Source organism: Opisthocomus hoazin, chromosome Z (assembly GCF_030867145.1).
Source record: "Opisthocomus hoazin isolate bOpiHoa1 chromosome Z, bOpiHoa1.hap1, whole genome shotgun sequence".
Taxonomy (NCBI): Eukaryota; Metazoa; Chordata; class Aves; order Opisthocomiformes; family Opisthocomidae; genus Opisthocomus; species Opisthocomus hoazin.
In genome coordinates, this window is record NC_134454.1 from 70,648,159 (window position 1) to 70,671,526 (window position 23,368).

The 23,368-nt window shown below is 38.8% G+C and overlaps 2 protein-coding genes across 5 annotated transcripts in view; one reads left to right on the top strand and one right to left on the bottom strand.

Moving 5' to 3' along the window:
- The window catches only part of PLPP1 (phospholipid phosphatase 1), a 69,760-nt gene extending 64,861 nt beyond the window's left edge, over positions 1-4,899 (top strand). For all 3 annotated transcript variants that reach the window (XM_075447346.1, XM_075447348.1, XM_075447347.1), the window contains 2 exons: positions 1,932-2,108; positions 4,293-4,899. In XM_075447346.1, the coding sequence (XP_075303461.1) occupies positions 1,932-2,108; positions 4,293-4,418 (303 nt within the window). In that variant the 3' untranslated portion in view covers positions 4,419-4,899. The remainder of the gene's footprint in view (positions 1-1,931; positions 2,109-4,292) is intronic.
- MTREX (Mtr4 exosome RNA helicase) overlaps positions 4,623-23,368 on the bottom strand; it is a 52,078-nt gene continuing 33,332 nt past the window's right edge. For both annotated transcript variants that reach the window (XM_075447345.1, XM_075447344.1), the window contains exons 16-27: positions 22,571-22,721; positions 20,554-20,726; positions 20,188-20,256; positions 15,810-15,938; positions 14,976-15,086; positions 14,460-14,648; positions 12,414-12,577; positions 10,936-11,041; positions 10,117-10,173; positions 9,524-9,686; positions 5,209-5,313; positions 4,623-4,874 (exon numbers count right to left, since the gene is read on the bottom strand). In XM_075447345.1, the coding sequence (XP_075303460.1) occupies positions 4,822-4,874; positions 5,209-5,313; positions 9,524-9,686; positions 10,117-10,173; positions 10,936-11,041; positions 12,414-12,577; positions 14,460-14,648; positions 14,976-15,086; positions 15,810-15,938; positions 20,188-20,256; positions 20,554-20,726; positions 22,571-22,721 (1,470 nt within the window). In that variant the 3' untranslated portion in view covers positions 4,623-4,821. The remainder of the gene's footprint in view (positions 4,875-5,208; positions 5,314-9,523; positions 9,687-10,116; positions 10,174-10,935; positions 11,042-12,413; positions 12,578-14,459; positions 14,649-14,975; positions 15,087-15,809; positions 15,939-20,187; positions 20,257-20,553; positions 20,727-22,570; positions 22,722-23,368) is intronic.

The window sequence follows — 23,368 nt, forward strand, 5'->3', positions numbered from 1 at the left end:
TGGGCTGGTATCTTTTGAAGTTTGATTTTTATGTGGGTTGCATCATTTTCTTCCTCTGTTCAGAAGTAAACCTGGTTTCCCACCTATCTGCAGTTGCATAACCCTTTTTCTTTCTAATACGACTATACGTATTTGCCAACTATCAGAAATGCCTACATGGAAAAACACTATTACAGCAACGTATTTTTAGCTGTCTTAAGCAGAATGTAGTGGGAACAGGGAAAAAGAAAGAACAGCCAATATTGAATCATCAGCCAGCTCTTTATAGGCTACCAGCATGTGCTCCTTGGACCCACCTCTGTGCCATTTGGCACTCGGGTAGGATTCTGGTGTAGTGTTGGTAAATCCAGATGTAGCATTAGTATAAGACATTACTTTTGTTAAAGGAACTGTGTGTATGACACCTGATCTTCATGACTGAGCAGTATTTTCCCCTAATGGTTAAATTCAGGTCCCCAGAAATATGCAGTGCCCACCACTTGAGTGGGAAAAAATGATTTTCCAGTTCAGGCTTAGCTGTAGCTGCTTCTGAGTCTGATTTTACCCTGACCTCTCTATTAAAGAAAACTGGTTATGGATAGGCTTCATCTTTTTGATGTCCATTTATAGCTGAAGAAGTCAGCATGCCAAAATTATGAGCAAGTTACTCAGAGAAACCAACCAAACATTCCCCAAACGTTTAACTTTGGAAAGTAGCACTATTGGATCTACAGTGCATGCTCTATGCCTGTATTTACATTGTAAATGTAATGCTTCTAAAAGGTAGCCATGGCTTTTGCAGCTGGCAGTGCAGTGATTTACCAGAAGTTTAGTGCCTGAAGACTCTGTTTTAGATACCTCCTACGATTCTGAAAGACTGTCAATTAAGGTTCTGTGCTCTACCTGAAGTTCCTAGATGGTACTGAAAAGATATACTTGAAATGTTAAATATAACTTCCAACTCTATTGTTGTTCTCCATAAATACTGTGGTGCCTTTTTTGGTGATAGGAACAAGTTCCAGAATAAATTCAGTGATGTTTACAGGGTGGATTTGGAGAAGCTCCTCTTACAGCTGAAATAAGAGGTCTCTGTCATAGACAGACCAGGGAAAGAGACAAAAACAGAGTCTTAGATTAGATGGGAAAGTAAGAGAGGTCAGTACTGTGAATTTGAGATAATGCACCAAACGTATACATACACAGGACATAAATGGAGCCGAGGGGAGAGAAGCAGCATGGGAACTGCACGCACCCACTTCCTTAGCAGAGTGGTAGCATGGCTAATACACAGCTGAAAAGGACTAGGAACAGATGGAGTTCAGTGAAACACATCAGTGAAAACCAAGGAATGGGATCCTAGATGTTATCAGCCGTTATTAGATCACTAGTTCTGACACTTGGCTATAGCTGGTGGATGATATTAAAGGTGACTGGCATTTGAGAATAAAGTTAAAAACTTGTCAGCTCTATGTATAGTACGTACTGTAAGCTTTTAGTAAAGGTGTAAATGGTCTTCCTGCTCAGAGCAAAGTGGGTCTCCCCATATTTGGAGGACTGTAAATTTGGCCAGTTGCCAGCTTTTTCTTTTTTGTTGCATAACACTTACCTATAGTAAATGGAGGAGTAAAATACTGGTTGACTTCCACTGGATTCTTTCTAAGCCTTAAGTGGCTCTGGTATTACCAGTACCTTTACCCTGAAAATAGCCATTTGTCACACTGGTACAAATACAGCAAGTATCTGTGTTACGTAGTTCTATACAAAACATAAAGACCAACACTGACCATCAAACTCTGCCTCAGCATACAGCACATGGAACACTTGTGGACATTATCACATCTCTGCACATGAATTTCAACTCAACTCTTTAAACAGACCCAACACAGTTTTACATGATTACTGCTTCTGTATTTTATTACTAGATTTTATAACGATTTTTCATTTCCTTTTAGCTTTACCTTCAGGCCAGAATGAAAGGAGACTGGGCAAGACTCGTACGTCCTACTCTACAATTTGGTCTTATTGCTGCCTCCATCTATGTGGGTCTCTCGCGTGTTTCTGATTACAAACATCACTGGAGTGACGTTTTAACAGGACTCATCCAGGGAGCAATGGTAGCCGTGCTCATTGTAAGTAATTCCCAGGGGGTGGTGGGGTGTTTTTAAACCCAAACAGCACCTTAGAATTGCAGGCTGTGTTCAGAGGAAAGCTCTGAAAATTGCTGGACAGGAGAGACAACTCTGTGAACTGGGTGTAGCAATAGCGGACTCCGGGCCAATGATGAGATAAGTGGCTGTTTCAGCTGTTAGACGACATGAAATTGTCCTGGCCTGAGAGCTTGTCAAATAACTGAGATGGAAATGGTCAACCACAAAACCATGTGGGCCTCTGCATAACCATACCTTCTGCTTCTAGCCAAATTCTAAATCTCAAGTACAATAGCAGAGAACTGTGTGCAAGGTAAGCAGGGCAAAAAAAAAAGGCCTTTAGGGATGAGGACAGCTTGGAAGTGTCTGCCAGCTTACACAGCCTGTTTCTTCAGTCTGATGGGAAACTAAAGCCCTTGCCCGTTTCTTGTGTGCATTTTGAGTGCTAAAAGGGTGTTCGCAACAACCAGCAAGGAAAGCTGAGCTGTACGGGTGAGTGAAAAGCTATCCCAAGGAACAGAGAATCAGCTAAACTTAGAGCTGTAGGCCTGGCTGACTTGGTGGCAGCAATTATGCTGACTGTTGCCAGAATGTGCTGTGGTTGATATCCACTGGAAGGGACAGATCAGAGAGACTTCTAGTTCAGAGACATCAGCTCACTGAGGTCATACTGAAGAAGTAAGTTACCCAGAACTGAGGCTCACCTGGGAGAACCCCCTCCAAGAAAAAAAACACTTTCTCAGCTGAAAGTCAGAAGGGTATAGTTCATGTCAAGACAGAGATTTGTTTACTTGTTGCTATCAATGATCAAATCTTGGAACAGCTCTGGGAAACCCTACATACTGCATTAACTGTTACTAAATGGCTGCATGTTGACTCAAACATAATCCTACCCCTCAGTTTTGTACTATCATCTCATTTTCTAAGAAAAGGAGAGCAGGGAACGAGAAACATCAGGCACTGAAGAACTGAGGGCACTTTTATTAGACAGCAAGTTTAGTGAAGGGTGGTGGGTGAGTTAGAGGGTATCTTAAGAGATACCCGGTAATACAAGAATGAGTAGAAGGTGGCATTACAGTGAACAGAATTGGAAGGTGAGGAAATTATTTTTAGGAATAAAACCCCCCAAAACAAGCCCTTATTGGAAAGAATGGAAGAGTTCAGAAGCAGAAATCTGAGGTAAGAGCATGCTGGGGCAGCAGCTGCAAATGGAGTTGAGTGAATCCAGCATTACACAGGAGCTGCAGCTCAGCGGGTATGTGGTGTGCGGGGCCATCAGCCAGCTGTCAGACAGTTTCCCCTGCTGCCCTGAACTGTGTGCTGCAGTTCTCAGGGTTGCAGTGGGAGGGAAGGGGGTGGTGCAGGCAGGGAAGCAATTGTGAGAGAAGGCTTCTGTTTATGGCACTTCATGCAGCACGGTACCCAGCACATCTACTAGTACGAGTTGGTGTGAAGTGGGTGGCGGGAAGAGAGCGAGCTGCAGAACGGGATGAAGGCACCTGTCTCACAGTCGCTAGGTGTGAAGGAAGTGAGGTGGGATGTTCAAAGGAATGCAGGAGAGGGTAACATAGGTAGGGTGGGCCTTACAGCTGCTGGAGCTGTGGGTGACACACATATTGGGCAGTGAGCTCCTCTGAACCTTGCCAAGGAGAGGAATCCAAGCTTGGTTTAATTGGCTTTTAAAGAAATGCAAGTGAGAGTCACACTCCAGAGAGTAATAGTTACTAACTATTGAACCCTCTTCACCAGCTAAAGCACAAGCTCTCCTGTCCTGTTCTAAACAAATTACAGAATAATTTAACCATGCCTGCCATGTGTCCCTCAGCAGGCGTATCTTGCTCCTTCTCTTAGAGTTACCCAAACTACAGCTATTGTAATGAAGCAGGTCCTGGTAAGGAAGTTAGAGCAGGGAGGTAGCACACAAACCTTGAATTTGGCTTAAACCATCAGTGGTCAATGGGGGGAGATAGCTGGAGAGAATGCTAACAGAAGAACAGATGCCAGAATTTTATATGAGACTTCCTAGCAATCTTCTAATGTTTTACTCCGTTCAAACTTTACTCAGTTTTATTAGCTTTGGTTGTCGAATTAACCTTCTGCAAAAGCATTACACATTGCTTCAAAGACTTACAAGTGCAGCAGCTTAACACTAATTTGTTCATGTAGGTTGTGTATGTGTCCGACTTCTTCAAAGTGAGAGGATGTACATTTCAACCGAAAGAAGATTCCCATACAACCCTACATGAGACTCCAACAAATGGAAATCACTTTGGCAGCAACCATCAACCATGAAGAATGACCCACCTCACCTGTCTTGCTCTCTGAAAGGAATACAATTTCACAAGTCTATGTAATATAAGTAAATGCCTTTAAGGGACTGCTGCTGCTCTTGGATGCTCACTTTACCTGTATATAGTAACACCTACCACAGTTATATTGTATATCTAAACTTCAAATTTCTGTTGGTTCAAGCTCTTGCTTACAAGAAAAAAGCTATTCAAATTGTAAATTTTTATTGAAAACATGGTAACAGTTATATTGCATACACTGCTGTTTGTACATGCCTTGTTGAAATAACTGTGGTTTAAATACACACCATTAAAGGAAATAATGACTTGAGACAGAAGTATCATGTGAACCTGATGAACTTGTTCCAAAATATGAATCTAGTACTGTTTTTAGAAGTTACCTTCTGTTACAGGTAAAGGCTTGCAGCAAACACAATATCTCTCTTGATTTTTGTAATCCCTATTAAAAAGGAAAACTGTATTAATATCCAGCAGTCATTACTGACACAATCACTATTTTAAGTACAGTTACAGGCATGTAATAGGTTGCAGTTAAGTGTCACAAGTCTTCATCCATTTTCAGTCATAAACTTTGTTAAACTGGCAGTGTGCACCAAAACACTACCTCTCTAAGTCAAACTTTGTAACGCAGATGTTACCTGGAAGGACAGCAGTGATGCTGTTTACCATGAAGTCAATCCCAGAAGCTCATGTTCCCAAATGATCCTCCAGGCCCCTGGCCCCCACCTTGCTTTCTAGAATTGCTTCTTATCCCGTGGAAGTGAAATACATACCCTCTGCAAACTTATTTTCCAACTCTGTGTTTCCAATGGCTTTTGCAGCCTGGCACATCTGCCGAAGCAATTCTTCTAGCCTCCTCATGCAACGAATTATGCTACCTGTATAAAAAGAGTGAGGGAAAACTCTGTAGCCCCTGTCTCATCATGTCACTGCATAATTCAGTTGCTCGAGCCCACTTTGGACCAAAGCAATAGTTCCTTCTCCAACCCTCTTCAATTTATCTAGAAGCTAATGGCACGAACAGCCATATGTCGTAAGCCTGGTTTCTGTTTAATAGTAATTTTAATTTCTCCATCAGGCATTTTCTTGAAGCTATCTCCAAAAGCTTGTCCTGTTCTTATTTTCTTCTAGTATTTCCACAGCCTCTAATACTTACTCAGAGGATTTTCTGCGCTATTTAGTAATTCTCAGTCGGTTTTTCCTTCAAGTACTTGTGAAGACTTGCTTCAAAAACTGTATGGGTTTGGGGCACTCACGAGATTGCTACTTCAAGAACAACCACACTGTTTTTTTCCTTTTTTTGATAGCCCTCAGTTCTTGAGTTGGCATAACCAGTGAGACAGTAAGTGGGCTGACTTACCACTCCTGTGCCACTCAAGAGTCTATGGCCCACTCTGCCACCCGGGTGCGCGCTTACAGTAATGCGTGCAAGCTCAGTCTTGACACAGTGCCTGCAGTGTAATAACCCACTGAAGGTTGTTACGTGTTTATCTCCTCTTTTAATGTACTTCTCAGCTCAGCCCAGGTCATGGTAACAAGTTTCACAAAATCACCCTAATGCTTCTGCTCTTCTAGCAGCAGGCAAACAGTACACAGTTTGGTCATTTCCTCCAGCATCACCTTACACCTACAGTCAAACCTGCTGTGTGTAAAATAATTGTCACAGGGTAAATACGGGATGAAAGGATTGAGAGCAGCCCTGCCAAGAAGGACTTGGGGGCACTGGTGGATGAAAAGCTGAACATGAGCTGGCAATGTGCACTCACAGCCCAAAAAGCCAACCGTATCCCAGGCTGCACCACAAGCAGCGTGGCCAGCAGGTCGAGGGAGGGGATTCTGCCCCTCTGCTCCACTCTGGTGAGAGCCCATCTGGAGTCCTGTGTCCAGCTCTGGAGCCCTCAGCACAGGAAAGAGATGGAGCTGTTGGAGCCGTGCCAGAGGAGGCCACCAAAACGATCCGAGGGCTGGAGCAGCTCTGCTGTGAGGAAAGGCTGAGAGAGTTGGGGCTGCTGAGCCTGGAGAAGGCTGGGGGGGAGACCTTACTGCAGCCTTCCAATACTTAAAGGGGGCTTATAGGAAAGACTGGGACAGGCTTTTTAATAGGACCTGTAGAGACAAGACAAGGGGTAATGGCTTTAAACTAAAAGAGAAGACTAGATCTAAGGAAGAAATTTTTTACAATGAGGGTGGTGAAACACTGGAAGAGGTTTCCTGGAGAGGTGGTAGATGCCCCTACCCTGGAAACATTCCAGGTCAGGTTGGACAGGGCTCTGTGCAACCCGATCCAGTGGAAGACGTCCCTGCTCACTGCAGGGGGGTTGGACTAGATGGCCTTTCTAAGGTCCGATGAAATACTAGTGCTAGACAAGGCACAGTATCTGGAGAAAACTTTCTATATGAAGAGACTATTCTACAAAGCTGTTGTGAAACTGAGAAGTTAAGAAAAGTAAAATAACACTTCTCTCCTAAAAAAAAAAATAGCATGGTACCAGTAGGCCACATCAGCTTCTAGCGCAAGAACAGCCTGTGTGAGGGCAGCAATCTGTAAAACCTGTTGCAGTGATGTGACGTGAGAAACCCCACACGTTGTCTATTTGACACAAAGCACAAAGCCAAGGCAAGTGACCGGTGGGCAGCTCCCCGCGCACAGCCACCCTGTGCAGTGGCAGGCCCTGGCTCCGCTCTCAAAGATCCCGCTTGTCTCCATTTACCAGGCCAACCCTGACGACCGCTCCAGAGAGCACTCATTTACAGGCAGCGGAGCTGGGGTTGGTGCAGACATACTTTTCTTTGTGCATGAAAAACCTGCAGTTTTGGAATAAATGACTATTGTCTATACTTCCACAAAATTAAACACTCGATCTGCAACTGATTAATAGGATACTTAGCTCAGTTTACCATTCTTCTCTACAGCTTTAAAAAGGGTCTCTGCTTTCTGTTTCTTCCCAACACGTACATTTCAGCTTAATGACAATTCATTTTCATTGGCCAATCAACACTGCTCCAATCTGGCAAGTCCGCTTGCTCTCCTATCAACTCAGGCTTATGCTGCAACCTGAACAGACAGCCATTTACTTACCCCCACTACAAGCTTTCACGCTATTCTTAAGTGCACCCAAAAGAGGTTTCAGACACTTCACCACCAATACTAATGAAAGAGCAGAACACCATCTATCTCCAGGCGTGTGAGAGTGGAAACATGCCATCGCCTCAAGCCTTCTGCCTAGAGAAGTTCTGTTAGTGCCTGTTAGCCTGGATGACAGCACAGGACAGAATGCTGGTCTCTTGCTCACGAAGAGCACAGCCTTTCAGAGAGCACTCTTCCTAAACTTGGGAGGGGGGCAGGGAGTGACAGAAACTAGTTTAAAAAAAGTGGTGGCTTCCAATGCACTCCCTGCCTCATTACTAAAATTGGTGCACAACAGTGAAGCTGAGACTCCCTGTAATAGCAGCAACTCACTATTGCTAATGCCACATTGCCCAAAAGGCAAAGAGGAAAATATACCTGCTTTTAGAGCTTTAATAAGCCACCATGATGTACCTCATGGTAACAAACTCTATCAAAATTAAGACAGAAAGCACTAATAGCTAAAAGGACAAATTGCACCTAAGATCAAAATAAGGATGCTGTGGTTTTTGGTTTGTTGTTTGGGGTTTTTTTTTGGGGGGGTGTTTTGTATTCTGGTTTTTAATTTCTTTGAAATCACTATAGCAACTTGGCTAATGAGAGTAAACTCCCCTGGGACGTAGCAACACCACGCTGTATTTAAGGTAAGCGTAACTGGCAGCGCAAGTCCTTTCCTTCCTTTTGGACCATGCACAGAAAGCCAGGCTAATAAAAGTTAAAGAAAGACTCACGCATCAACCCCAGCCACAGGAGGTGAACGTCTCAAAATAGGCCCGTAAGATCTAATCCCGAGGGAGCTAGCACTGTTGACTAGGACAGAGCTGACCGACTAGCCGTAGCCAAAACACGGTAAGTGGAAAACATTACTGCTCTGTGTACCCTGAACAGTCAAGCGCCAACGTAGAAACGTAAGTCAGCTACGGCTTCTCCTTCTGCGTTCCCTCTGCTGACGGTGCCTCTACAGCAGAGGTGTGGCTCAGCCACTGCAACAGAAGGAATGTGCCGAATGGAGAATCAAGACTGCCAGGATTCCTGTTGCTTGCAGGCAACCTGCTTTAGAAAGTTCCTGGGTCTAAGCACTGGATTATGGAAGTGCATGAATTCCTTTGTTTTAAAGGGCTCCCATTTGCAACTGTGTACATACAAACAAGAAAACAGCATTTGAGAGAAGCAAGATAGCAGTGAAGTAACACCTTCAAAAAGGATTTTCAAATATTCATTGCACACAGACTTGTAGGACTGGTGCATCCATCCTACTGTTCTTCACAACTTTCAACATAACTGGTGAAAGATGAAATTAGGTTTTTCATTCTGGTTTGATCTTCAAATGGATGGTTTATCTTTTCAAAAAGTATCTGGGCTTTAAGTCATCCTACTTATAAAATAATGAAAACTAAGGATCCTTCCTCAAAGTGCGTTTTGTAGTACTCCAGTTTTAGGAACCAAATTACCCCAAGTGACACGTTATATCTAGGCTTTTCAAATCTCTCCATTGCACTGCTGTGATGAACCATCCAAAACAGAGCCTTTGTTACCACCTCTCACTTCCATCATCATTAAGACAGCAGGAGGAACCTTCAGTTTACCAAGTGAATAAAACTTAACTGTAATGGGGACATGCACATGTACTTCTTAATAGGAAGCATATGGATTGTGGTATTTTTCCCTTTAACTAGCAAAGGTAAGCATTACCTTTTGTTGCAATACTTAGGATTTCGGAGTTTTATAGAAAGTTTTTTAAATGTAGCCTTTCAGAAAGTCTTCTGTAGATTCTAAATTATCAGCAGTGTAACTATAAATTAACATACACAGTAAACAGTTTTTTCCCACTGGGTTTCAGCCATGCAGATACTTGAATACATCTGAGTTAATAGATTTGGGGATCTATTACATTCACAATTACCATTCTGCGTTATGGATTTACCATCTCGCAGCTCCAAAAGAAGAACTGATGAACATACCTTCAAAGACATCAGTCATTTTGCAGATGTGAGCAAAGTTGGCTCCATTTGCCCATGTATACACAACATCCATTAGGTTTGGTCTGAAAGAATTTAAGTAATTTTCTTCATCAATTTCCAGTTTTGCTTCTGCTGACACCTTGGCGATTCTTTTCGCACACTCCTTTAAAATAAAATATTTTAAATTTATAATATGCTTAAACAGATTAAGTGTTTAACCAGTGGAAATGCTTGCATATTGTTAGGTACTGCACACAGGATGAGGTTTCTTTTTTAGTGTGAAATTATTCAGGATCAGAAAATAAACCACTGTTTACATTATTAAGCTTGCCTGCACTAACAACTTAAGAGTGTAGTAAGCAAGCTTATAAAAGTTTTTAAAGGCATGTTCTAAATTAGCATAAAGATTTATTGCAAACAAGATAACCCATTATTACACACCATGTGGCAAAACCGCATGTAAGCACTGCCAGCCAAACTCACTGATGATCCAAAATCAAGTCTTCACCGTGCGCTTGTTATGCTTTACTCACACACTTTACTCATGTTAACGTTAACCTGGAGCTCAGACAGATTTCTAATGGACAGATTACCTGCATTTGCCGAAGTGGTCCTGCCAACTGCTCTGTCAATTTTGGCATTTCACTGGACTGAAAAAGAAGACATTAAATAATCTCATGCGCTCCCGTGCATTTGCTCTACACCAACTTAAATGCAAAAATAGAAGTTCAGTGCATGCTTGTGCCAACCTAAATTATTCCAATGACTTCTCAAACCTGTTACCAAACGCTAAAATTTACTGAATTCCCCAAGTACTTGTTGCTCAATCAAAAAACAAATCTTCCTGTACAGTATGCCAACAGTATCAAAAAAGCACCTGTTTCCTGAACACTTCCAAAACTCCGTTTAGCTGTTCCATAGTTGTGAACTGCCAAAATGCAGATTGTTTACTACTTTAACTGTTACAAGCTTTTCTTTAAGAATATAAAAAGCAAATGTTTTTAACAGCTTTTTTGGTATCAGTTCCATGTGGCACTGACATTTCCATCAATAGGTCAAGAGCACTGTCCAAATAACATAACACGGGCATGTCCCAGAATTAAAGATACCCTCACCCCAGAGTGTAGAAGCAGACGTTGTTAAGCTTCTTTTTTGAAATAATTGTTCCACATTTTAAATTATAAGGGGGAGTGTGTGTGCGTGTGTGTATGCTGAGAATCTATTAATATTGCTTCATTGCATGAGGAGGAAAACAGTTGTGGATTCACTACAAGGACTGCAATTTTGCACAACTTCTGGGATGTCACAGTAAATGGCGTGTACTGTTACCACCAATTTCTGGAACTGGATTAAGAACAATATTGTTGGTAGACAGGAATGTCTAGAATTCATGACCTGAAGAAGTAACTCACGTTCTCTTGAAATACAAAACAGCTTAGTAGTGCCGTTGCCTGTTCTGCAGATAAGTCACTGAAGAGACCATTAAACATCATTTCTGTCAGTAGTAGTTCATCAGCACTAAAATGAAGAGAAACAGAAGAAAGCTTAGGGACTTACTAAAATGTAATTTTTAAATCAAGTAGTATTAATGTGTTTTGTAAAGCAAATAGATATAGGTAAGAAATAACAGCTTATTAATTTTTCTGATGGGAACTCCAAATGCTAATTTTTTAAGGGGGATGAGAGTGAGACAGTATTTTAAAGAAACTAAAAGCTCTTACTGAACTACAAAGAACCTCTTGTGATAGTTCATAGAAAGTTAGTATTAACAGTTGCTTTAGTTGGTTTTTACCAGACAGGATGCCAAGAAATTGAAATGAATCAGAGAGTTAGGCAGCTTACGAAAAGGACTAAAATTGGTATTGCTGCTGCTCAGAGAAGATTCAACTGGGTATTTCCAAGATTCTGAACAGAAGAACAAACTTGCTTCAATTTACTTGTAGAATAAAGATTCAGCCATGAATCATGAAAGGACGTGCATGATGCGGACAAAAAATCCAAACTTATCAGTTGGAGAAAACATCAAATTATTGTTAAGACTGCCTCTTTGTTTTTGGAGTTTATCAGACAAATACACAGAATGAGGAAAAGCAAGTAGATTTTTTTTTACAAAGAAAAGTGTAACTCATCAGCAAACAGTTCCCGAAAGTCAGGAAGTTGATAAAATTCTGATTCAGCTTTCCCATTTGCTATAAAATTTTGCAGGGGAAAACAGTTACTAGATATCAAATAAATACACGTAGCATCTTTCAGAGTATCTGTAAGGCAAGGAGTACAGCAGTTTCTGTAACTTTTAAAAATACATAATTCTATCAAAATCTGAGTTACACTCTGAAGTATTAAAGTCTGATTTGTGAGTTTCTGTGGAATCTTTATAATATGTTTCAATATATATGTACCTGCTAAATGTATTACAGTAAAAAGCATCAGTTCCATAGATTTGTTCCAACAGCCCTATGGAAGCAATTAAGGTGTATTCCAAACCTGTGAGTAACTTGGTTAATTGCTGACAATCACCGTTACAACCTTGTTTGTGAGTGACTCTCTACCGAGAGTCCTGGGAAGTGGAACCATAGAAACTTGAGACCATCCTCTCATGTAACGTACAATATTAAGTGATACCTCACACTACTGCCTAAGCTGCCTAAGAAAATAGCCACTGTTTTGGCATTTTCATGTCCATGTTTTAGTTTTAAAATCTATTGTATTTTATCCTTAAGTTGCTATCTTTATTGCTTCAATCAATTTATTTCCTTTATAACACAAAGTCTATGAAAAATCTTTTTTCTAATGGTCTCAGAACTTTAAAACATAAACACGACATGCTAATTTCAGTGAGGACACTAAAGTGCATACTCATGACAATAACGACTGCACAGAAACCAATTACCTGCTGATTTCACAAGCAACCCGTCCTTTCATCTCAATAACATCTGAAGATGTGGCAAACCCCAGTCTTCGCAAAACACGCTTGCGGCATTTGAGTTCATCCATTTGTAAGACAGTTCTGGCTTTTGTTAGTTCTCGCTTTGCTGCTTTAATATCCACAGCAATCTGGGGGATCAGAAGGAGAGAAATTACATGTTGCTGTTTTAACACATGCAGCTGTTTTAAAGCAATTGTTTAATTTACATAAAGGCCTCAGAACGATGGTATACAGACATATTAGTTGACACTGACTCATCAGAACTCTAGTAACAGGAAGGTTTAAAACACATTAAAAAAAAAAGGCAAAAAAGCACGCCCCATTTACCCACAGGAAACTCTGGCAAGTTTGGGAAATTTAGTTATTTACCCAGAGCAGGAAAAAACCTCAACCAGCCCACACCAAAAAACCACAGAAGAAATCTTTGGTTGAGAAATAAGCGCTCATCATCTGAGACCTGTATTAAGTCTCACCTAACCGACTATTCAATCAAATGTAACCCAAAGGCATTATTTCCTGCTATTAGAGCTTCTCCAGTGTCTCGTAGTTTATCATAGTCACTGTCAACATCCTGACAGCAGGGCGTGTGCTGCAGACACCTTTGCAGACGTCTGCTTGGTCCATCTAGTCTTACCACGTGCAACTTTGTGCTGCCCATAGCAGGACTACGTCAATTCTGTGAAGCAACTCCTGGAGAACCTGTTTTCTGGAGCAGCACAGAAACATGAGAGTTGTTTTTGTGTGCAACCAGTTTCTGTCTAGTAGAGTACGTCTCTATACAAAATAAATAAGTGTACTGGTTCCAGGCTGGGAGTCACCTCAGGAAGCAGCAGCACAATGAGTTGTACGGTACGCTTCCCAAGCTAATAAGGCCCATCAATTCAACTTAGCTCTCCTCCTGCAAGCATATTAATAATGATCCGTTTCAATTATCTGTGAAGACTTTAGCTACACTGTATTGTGCTATGCCTATTCAGTGAAAAAGAGTCTAGTGGCACCTCTGTAACCTTCTAATCCCTGGTGACTTTTTCTGAAGAGTTTTCTTTTCAGATGTACTTCCCAACTGTATCAATCAAGAGCATGCCACCAACTCAGCCAGTCTTGTTAGTGAGATTCAACAATTCTACTGTATTAAAAAAGATTATTTGGGCTTATTAATTTAAAAAACATTGTTTGGGGTTAATAATCTAAAAAGGATTTGGGAAAAGAAAAGAAAAGAAAAGAAAAGAAAAGAAAAGAAAAGAAAAGAAAAGAAAAGAAAAGAAAAGAAAAGAAAAGAAAAGAAAAGAAAAGAAAAGAAAAGAAAAGAAAAGAAAAGAAAAGAAAAGAAAAGAAAAGAAAAGAAAAGAAAAGAAAAGAGAAGAGAAGAGAAGAGAAGAGAAGAGAAGAGAAGAGAAGAGAAGAGAAGAGAAGAGAAGAGAAGAGAAGAGAAGAGAAGAGAAGAGAAGAGAAGAGAAGAGAAGAGAAGAGAAGAGAAGAGAAGAGAAGAGAAGAGAAGAGAAGAGAAGAGAAGAGAAGAGAAGAGAAGAGAAGAGAAGAGAAGAGAAGAGAAGAGAAGAGAAGAGAAGAGAAGAGAAGAGAAGAGAAGAAAAGAAAAGAAAAGAAAAGAAAAGAAAAGAAAAGAAAAGAAAAGAAAAGAAAAGAAAAGAAAAGAAAAGAAAAGAAAAGAAAAGAAAAGAAAAAGAAAAGAAAAGAAAAGAAAAGAAAAGAAAAGAAAAGAAAAGAAAAGAAAAGAAAAGAAAAGAAAAGAAAAGAAAAGAAAAGAAAAGAAAAGAAAAGAAAAGAAAAGAAAAGAAAAGAAAAGAAAAGAAAAGAAAAGAAAAGAAAAGAAAAGAAAAGAAAAGAAAAGAAAAGAAAAGAAAAGAAAAGAAAAGAAAAGAAAAGAAAAGAAAAGAAAAGAAAAGAAAAGAAAAGAAAAGAAAAGAAAAGAAAAGAAAAGCAAGTAAGAAGGGAACTATTACCTCTGCCTTCAGCTAAATATAGATACAGTGCTTTGTTTTATAATTTTACCTGTGCTTTTTTTTCACAAAGTTTGTATACGGTTTCCAAGTTGGGATCATTGTGAAGAGGATGTGAATACATCCTATGCTCAAATGCCTCTACTTTTTGGATTACTTTTTTCAGTCCTTGATCTTTGATGCCCATGTCATCAATAGGGTCTAATAATGGTATTCCATCAGGAAATCGCTTCTGTACTTCCTGAAAGGATAAAAAAAAAATTATTTTTGTAAGATGAGTAACAGTAAAATAAACTATATGTTTACAAATCACCTGGCACAACTATAGGGACACAGAAGGCAGTAGTGTGAGTTTGTTACGTGATGTTTCAGCAGTTTTAAAATACAACTTAAAACAACTGTTGACAAGGAGAATCAATTGACATACATCGTGGCTTCCAATGCCATTCAGAATAAGGCTGGAGATGTGACACAAGCTTTAAACAATTTTCTTTAGAACATGTTGTCTTGGTCTCAAGAGTACCTCACTAATCAGAGCAGAGAGCTTACACAGCCCAGTGAAACTTACTTGTATAGATTTCAACACACTTTGCCTGTTGTCAATAGGCCTCAAGTCTTTCGGTATGTAAAGTCGGACACTGCTGATAGCTGAGAGAAGATGCACCAAAACAGGAACAACCTATCAAAGAGAGTGCAGTAACTGATAAATCAGTAGAAAATAAATTATTACTGTTCCATAGCAAAACTTTACAAAGGAAAAGGAAAGATGTGTACATAAAGACACAGCAAAAAGATTATCAGGATGCAGGAAAATGTGGGTAATGACATAAAGCACCAGTAAAGAAGAAAAATAAGTAAGGGGTCTGAAAAAGAGAAAGAAATAAAAAAAGAATTCTGCTCCCAGACACAGACGATACTAAGAAGAGTAACTGCCAAGCAGCATTGCCAGAATTTATTACTCAAGGATTATAAAATATCTAACTAAATTCTCAAATCTAGTAGAACAAATGCACATTACTCACAAAATCCTGCACAAGTATCCAAGAAAAAAAACCAGCTTATAGACACTTGTTTATCTGGAGATTTTGTCACATACATTGGTCATTTTCCTAACTTTGTTTACATTACTGCTATTGTCTTTCATCTACTGATTTGAATATATAACACAACAGTAACTAAGTTTCAAAGCACTTCTCATATGGTAACAAATTCACTGAATTATTTTGTCCACGCTTTGAAGTTTTCTCTTCAGTGAAATCAGCAACTGCTTATGAAAGTAGAGTTAGGTGTACAGCTCCTTTCTCTTCCCTAAAGCATCAATCCCTCTTTTACCACAGCTTGCAAATGCTTTGGAAATGGAACAGTTAGAAGAAACTATTGAGAATAAACATGTGTCACAAACCTGCATCTCTCCTTTCTCATCAGGTCTGGCTGGCTTCGCAGCCTCAGTAGCAGAATTCTTCAAACTCTCTTTGCTGCAGTGCAGCAGCACTTCAACTACATATAATGGGTCCAACTCACCAGAATTTGGCTGTTGAGGGCACAGAAAAAACAGGTCCATAACAGTTACTTTAAATTATCAGCAAGAATGAAAGGAAAAAGCATGATGTTATTTAATCTTAAAGGTATGCAATGATCTACTGCTCTTCACAGAGTATCAGCTCAGTCCTGCAGTATATTCTAAGAACTACCGAATCAGTATTGATTGAGAGATTCCTCACACAGAGAAACACACTTGAAAAAATTACCCCTTCTCCATCCTCCCTCACCAGTGTAGCCTAAAGTCTAATTGCAGCTTTAGGTGCTTCTGCCTTTGTTTCTATATGCAGCTCTTTCAAAGTAAAGCAAACATCTTTTGTAACTGCACTGCAAAGAATTTGCACCACACTAGCATTATTGAACTTTGCCTTTTTTTTAAAAAGAAACAAATTTTGGGGACCTCTTTCATCTGCAGGTTTGCAGCTTCAAGTTTTTCTCCACAACAAAGATCACAGAAAGATCTTTCCAGCATAACAGCTTGTATCTGCAGCAAACAGGAAGCTGCAACTTGCAGGCCACATCTTTATACACCCCAAACTGCACTCATAATGTCGGACATTCATTTAAAGAACACAAACATGCAGATATGGTGGTTAAAGACTATTGTTTACAAAGCCATAACCTTTATTATATACCACTTTAAAAAACAATGGCATTAGTTGTTTGACTGGATCAATATGCACTAAGGTTGCCAAGATACACTGCTACTATAAGCAAATATTTTTATGACTTTGAATAGAACTAAGTTATAGGCATAACACTGAAGGCAGACATCATCTCTTAAAATACTGTGTGCAATCTTCTCCGCTTCCAAATACAGGAGAGAGAGCAAGAGAGAACAGTCTTTTCAAAATCATGTGTTAACTCAGGTGAGTTTTACTGGGCAGTATTTTTCATTACAAATCTACAAAGCACTATTTTCTGTCACTGCATGCAAAGCACGATGGAGCCAGCTAGCATTTCCAAGAGATTCTCAGAAGTACTAGGAGAAACTGCCATAGTAAACTAAACAGAAAACCAGGTCATCCTGTTCTACAAGACAGGTAATTTCATCAAGAAACACAATTACTTGCCGGGGAAGAAACTGTTCCTCTGAATTCTGTCCTACATTTGCAGAAAGCACTCACAGCAACGTGCAAGACCCATAACACTGCTGTTCTCTGAATTAGAATTTTAAAATAATAACCACATTTACCCAATGAGTATCCAGCCAAAGCCATGGAAATCATAATGCTGAGTTGAACAAAGAAGAGACTAAACTCATAGTTGCACATAAATGCTACAGAAAATACTAGAACTGGAGATGTCTAGAAAATTATGGAAGTAAAAAAATAGTTCTATCAGTAACTGTATTGTAAACCTATTATTAAAGCAGGAGTATAGATGTCATTAACATTTGCTGTTAATATTACTCTCTGTAAGTTTACATATACTAATGGCTTTCCGACAATGCTGACCAGACGTGACTCAATCTAGAACTGCTTTTTGAGTGTGTGCTGTTCCCTTCAACGGGTTTCTACAACATTTTAGGTGCTAAACCCTTGAACAGGAACAGCCATGTTTTTATATGCAAGAGTAAAAGGAGACTAGAACACCCTGTAAAAGTTTGTTAGACAAAGACATCTCTGTCATATCAAGTTTGAATAATCCTTTGATTCATGCTGCATCAATTCACACGCTTCAAGGATAAAATTCTGCCCTCTTTGGCAGAATACTGCATAATTAGGTGTATTCCGAAGATTTTAGATCTGCCCTGAAACGTCTATTACTTCATGTGCCTGGAAACAAAACAAGATAAGACAGCTGATCTTATCTGCAAATCAAGAAATACGGCACAGATAACAAATTTAGATTCCCAGATTAGTAACATCAGACTAACTGAAAATTCAATGACCATGACACAGCACTAAAAATGATGTTTACATAGTAAACATAAATAGACATGAACAGATAAGTAAACTTAAGATTAATATACGAGGATTATAATATTCTAATTAAGGAAGGTCAAATTGCAGCACCTCAAATTTTAGTATCAATAGCTGTTAGCAGACAAAAATTTGATGTCTAGAACCAGGGATCAGATAACAACATGGCCTATAAGCAGCACAACAATCAAACTAGCACACTGGTGGCACAATTTAGTGGAAATACAATTTCTTACTCAAAAATATTTGTATTTTTTTATGAATTCAACACAAATAGTTACTTTGCTGCCTACTATACTGTACAATATATAGAAAGAACCACTGCTTGAAATAAATTCTTCTGTCTACTATAATTCAGGATAAAGTGCTATTTGCATTCACAATTTTGTGGAACACTGCATCGTGAAATTATGCTGCAAAAACATCTAAATACAATTAACAATGAACATAACTGACAATGATTCATGCTTCTGCTTTCAAATTGCAATGAACAAAGAGAATTACTCAGTGAAACAGACATACTGTAACCCTAAATGTCAATCTTAATTACAAATATTCCTCACTAGAAAAAGGATTTTATCAGAAACTATGATACAGTGAAGAAAAATTTACATCTAAACTCACAATATAGATCAAATTCAACATCATTTCAAAAAGCAAATATGAAGAACTGTCACAGCTTGAAAGTGGATGAAGGTTTAAAGACGTGGCATAATAGTGATATATTTCCAATACTAAGTATACTACTACATTAAACAGTAATGGGGAAATGCATCTATATCCCAGGACAAAAAATACATTGAACACACGCATTAAAATGGGTAAATAACAGCTTCTTTAAGTAATTTGTTTTGCCTCTAGTCACAGAAACTAGCCTTTCCATACAGATTCAAAAAGTTACATAGCTTTAAGTCTGTTCCATAATTTTCAGTACCTATTGTCATTCTTTCCACAGAACTCAGAAGGAAAAATTCAACCCAGCTGCTAGAATGACTTCATGAAAAAAGCTCTGCTGAAGCCAGAGCCATCTCCTGCAGAACAGACCATAATTTCAAAGCAAACGCTCAAACCTGAAGGCTTTATACAACAGTGATACAGGCCAGATAGGGAATGCAAACATACATGTGGATAAAATATGACACAGATAGAAGAAATGCCTCCAGTGACACAGAAGTTGGTAATTTTACATAGAACACTGGGGCACTGAGGAAATCTTTTTTACTGCTCATGTGGCTCTATGAAAAAAGCAGTCTAGAAGCAAAAGTTTAAGCAATAGCAGTAACAGTCCGGTTTTCCAACTTGAAAAAGAAATGTGACTTTCAGAAGGAAGATGGAAAACCAAAACCCAAATCTCTTTTAATAAGCTCTGTATGCACACATTTTTCTCATTTCCTTTTTAATGAATATATATTAGAGAAGCATCAAAAGGTGCCACAACGTACAGGCGCCACCAGAACTTAACAAAGACAACTTCTCATTTAGACCAAGTAATTAATGCCAATGCTCTCCTGCCAAAATTGCAGCTAAAATGCAACCACAGAAAAATACACTCTAAACTTAGGTTTTAATTTAGCCAGCAGAGTAGCCTCTCAAAACATTTCTGAAAGGGAGACCAAAACACCATCTCTGAGGTTATGCAGAGACCAACTATAAAAATGGATTTTTGGAAGGAAAAACAAATCCGCCTTCTATTGTATCACTGCCCTCCGTATTTTCTTCCAGATTTCCCTGAATCCATTTTTATTGTTTCTCTCTTTCTATTTTAAATTCCCAACCCTCAACTCTACAGCAGTGTCTCAGAGGACAGGCAACCCCATGTCTGATGCACTAGCTCAGGACTCAAGAAACAATTCCTCCATTTAAGACAACCTTCTACATAGTGCCAAATGTCAGTCTCCCTACGCTCTCAAACCTCACTTACAGCTTCTACAGATTTTCTGAGAGCAGATAACACACTATCTTTCCCACGAATGGCTTAGCGTAGCGCTGTGGGGGATGTCTCAAAAACAAACTAAATAGTTTGAAACATCTGTAGTGCCAAATGCACCTTTGAACTACCTACCACAGACACAAGCAATTACTTCCTCCATAAATACGCCAAAAGTTAAAAAATGAACACAAGACTTAGATTTTGTCCCACTTTCCATAGTATTTTTCTTTATACCTTCACTTCAGGAAGGCCCGAGTTCTGTAAATTTGGAATTAAAGGAAAATTTTTTTGCACTTGAAAACAACAAAGAAAACAGGAGTTTAATCTTATTTTCAGAAAAAGCAGTAAGGTAGGTATTTTTCTATTGGAGACAATGTATATTTTACCTTAACATTCGACTTCTTAGAGAAATTAACAACCACTCCCCATCCAAAGTCATCACCTTCATTCTTCACCTGAAAATATTACAAGATGTTATAACATAACCGATGTATAATCGCATCCTAGCAAACATATCTTTTTGTATTTCTGATAGTTACAACAGCAGTCATGGACTGTTATTCATCATGAGAACAGTATTTTTTAAAATTAATTCTTGAATGTTTAACAAAAAAAAAAACGAAAGTCAAAACTGTTGCTTAGTGTGATGCATGTAATTTTTAAAGATGGTAAACTGTCACAAAAAAATGAACGCTGCAAATTTCACAGACAGGTAGAGATTTGAAATAAAAAAAAAAGAAAAATCAAACTACCTTTACCAGTCTTCCTGGCTGCAGAAAGGGCAAGCAATACTTTGGTTTGTGAACATATTCTTCAATGTCTTTACCCAGTTTTGCAAGCTGCTGTCGGATTTTGTAGTATATGATCACATTTTCTTCATTGGGAATTGCTATTTTGTTGTACTGTCCTTCCAGATTATTCACTCCTATGATAAAAAGTAAAGTCTCATGGAAATTAGTAACTTCACAGATAAAGAAATCAATGTTTCACTCTCAGATCTACATAACTAGTATTTTATCACTGTTTTTGGCATTCACTTTCTATTTACAGTAATCCATTCTCTGGAAGGCTAGAAATCTATAAATGTGTCCGTTAGATTTTACTTATAGGTAATTAAGTATTAATATTATTTTTTTTTACGTTTGTTTTTTTTTTTAAAAAATACAAGCCTAAGAAAATGGAAAAGGCTAGACCATCTGCTGTCCAGGAATCACTGATTTCGGGTTGGACAAGGTCCCACAAAAACTTGCAGTGATTTGTAGTACAGTATTTGCTGCCTACCACTGCTTTTCTATCTCGTCCTATAAAAATAATATTGCTCAAAGACATCGTCTTCGAACAACACAGAAGGTGTTAGGAGATGTTCTTCCTAACCTGTTTTAGGCTCTGATTTCATCAGGTGGAAATGAGTACTGTTTCCCCCCAACATTTTTACACCCTATTTAGGAAAATCAGTTTTTATTATAAGCAACATGCTTCATTCTCTCACACTGGTAGTACCACTAGTAAACATAAACACAGGACCCATTATAAAGATCTCTTTTTCCTCTATATGAGCTCACCCTCTTGCCTGCTATTTGAATGCATATGGGTGACTCAGAAATCCCACTTCACTAGGACTTCAGAGACAGCTCAGGCAGGTGCTCCCTATTTTTAGCTCCCAACTTTTTAAAGAAAAAAGCTAGCAATCCATACGCATGGCATAGTTTCCTCCTCGATCTAAACAACCATTTCTCTCCTTTGTGTTTTTAATTGCAGCTGAAGCGATCACAAAAATCTAACGCCCAGTATGGTGCCTAAACAAAAAATGTCGAGGAAATATGAAAGATGTTCTCCAGCTCCATTTCTCTATTTAAATAGCAATGCTGGAATGCCAGAATGAAGATCTAGGCATACCAGTTAGAACAGGGAGGTTCTTAGGAAATACATACTACATTTGACTACTGCTGTCTTAAATACTGCACTTGCAAACTAACAGAAACTCTGCAACGGGAAGTGAAAACCCCCCTCTGCACATCTATCAACGCTACATACACACACACTGTCTCTCTTAATATCAATTAACAAATGAGCAGGTGAACTGCTCACTTATCAGTAGCAAACAAAGTAGTTACCTCTTGTGTTCTTCAGATTCTTCTGGGTTAAGTTTTGAAAGAGGTCTCAGTCTCAAACACTGGCTGAAATCTTTGGAAACTGATTTTGGCTCATGAAAACACACTATTTAAAGACCATGGCTCAACATTTAGTTACTCAGTGGAGTGCAAATAATGTCTCAGTCCTCTCTGAATTTTGTTTTGTATTTTAATTAAATGTTTTTTCATCTCCTACTCTGAATGCAGTGTGCCTGAGTTCTTTCCAGAGATTGTAATGAGATACTAAAATTATGTTTCTTTTAGGTAAGTTCTGCATATCAAAAAAGAGTAAGGCTTTTCTTCTCTGCACCTCTAACAAGCCACAAGGATTTTAAAATTGTTTTTCCTTCATCCTGTCCTACAGTTTAGCAATGTGATAACCATTCTTGTCTGACTCGGAGAGGAAAGCTCTCTTCATAGACTGACAGTGCGCATCAATATAGGTCCTAAGAACACGAGGAAACTACTCCTGCTGAAACCATAACTTAACAGCAAATGGTGCAGTGACAACTGTTGGCAGGGAAGACAACTGCATTGGTATAAACTCTTTTAAGCATAATGAAGTGTAACTACCCAGTCTCACAGTGCAGAATCTTTTATACTGACTCTTGTGAGTACAATGTACAGTAATACTTACTTTCTACTATTTCTGGAATAGTTCTGTAATGTTGGAACTGATAGAAGGATTTTTCTAACATGTATTCAGGGTTAATTTCCTCTACTCGAAGCAAGTTCAATACCATATTGTAGGTCAGGTGGAAGGCACTGTTTAAAGGATCAGCTGAACCCTGAAAAAGAGCCAAGAACACTGTCCAGTTAAAAAAAAATATTAATTGCACCATATAAGAACATATGAAATCATGATGCAGTGTTTTATATGAGGAGCTGCTTTGATTGGTAATACAACATCTCATGAATTTAGATTACGTGCCTCATCAAATCCTAAGCAATTTTATTATGCTGAGCATGTACCAGTATTTATGTCTCATCACATCTGTAGTTATACTACAATATTATAAATTAGTTCTGAATGAAATGTTCAGATGAAAAACTTAGATTTTTCTTGAAGTCTGTTATTTGGATTCCATTATTTTAACTTTAAAATGGTTCTTTAACTATTTAAAGAAATCCATTATTTTAACACTCTGGAAAAACTTACTTGCACATCTTTTTCTCTTAAGACTTACCGATCACATTGGTGTCTTGAGAAGTCTGTTCAAAAATAGGTAGTCTACAACTTCTTTAAATTAACTACTGTCTCATTATAAAATTAATTTAATTTGCAGGTTGCCTGAGAGAGGTTGTGGACTCTCCACTTGTGGAGACACACAAAAGCCATCTGGACATGGTCCTGGCAGCCTGCTCTAGATGACCCTGCTTGAGCAGGGGGCTTGGACAAGATGACCTCCAGAAGAGCCTTACAACCTCAACCATT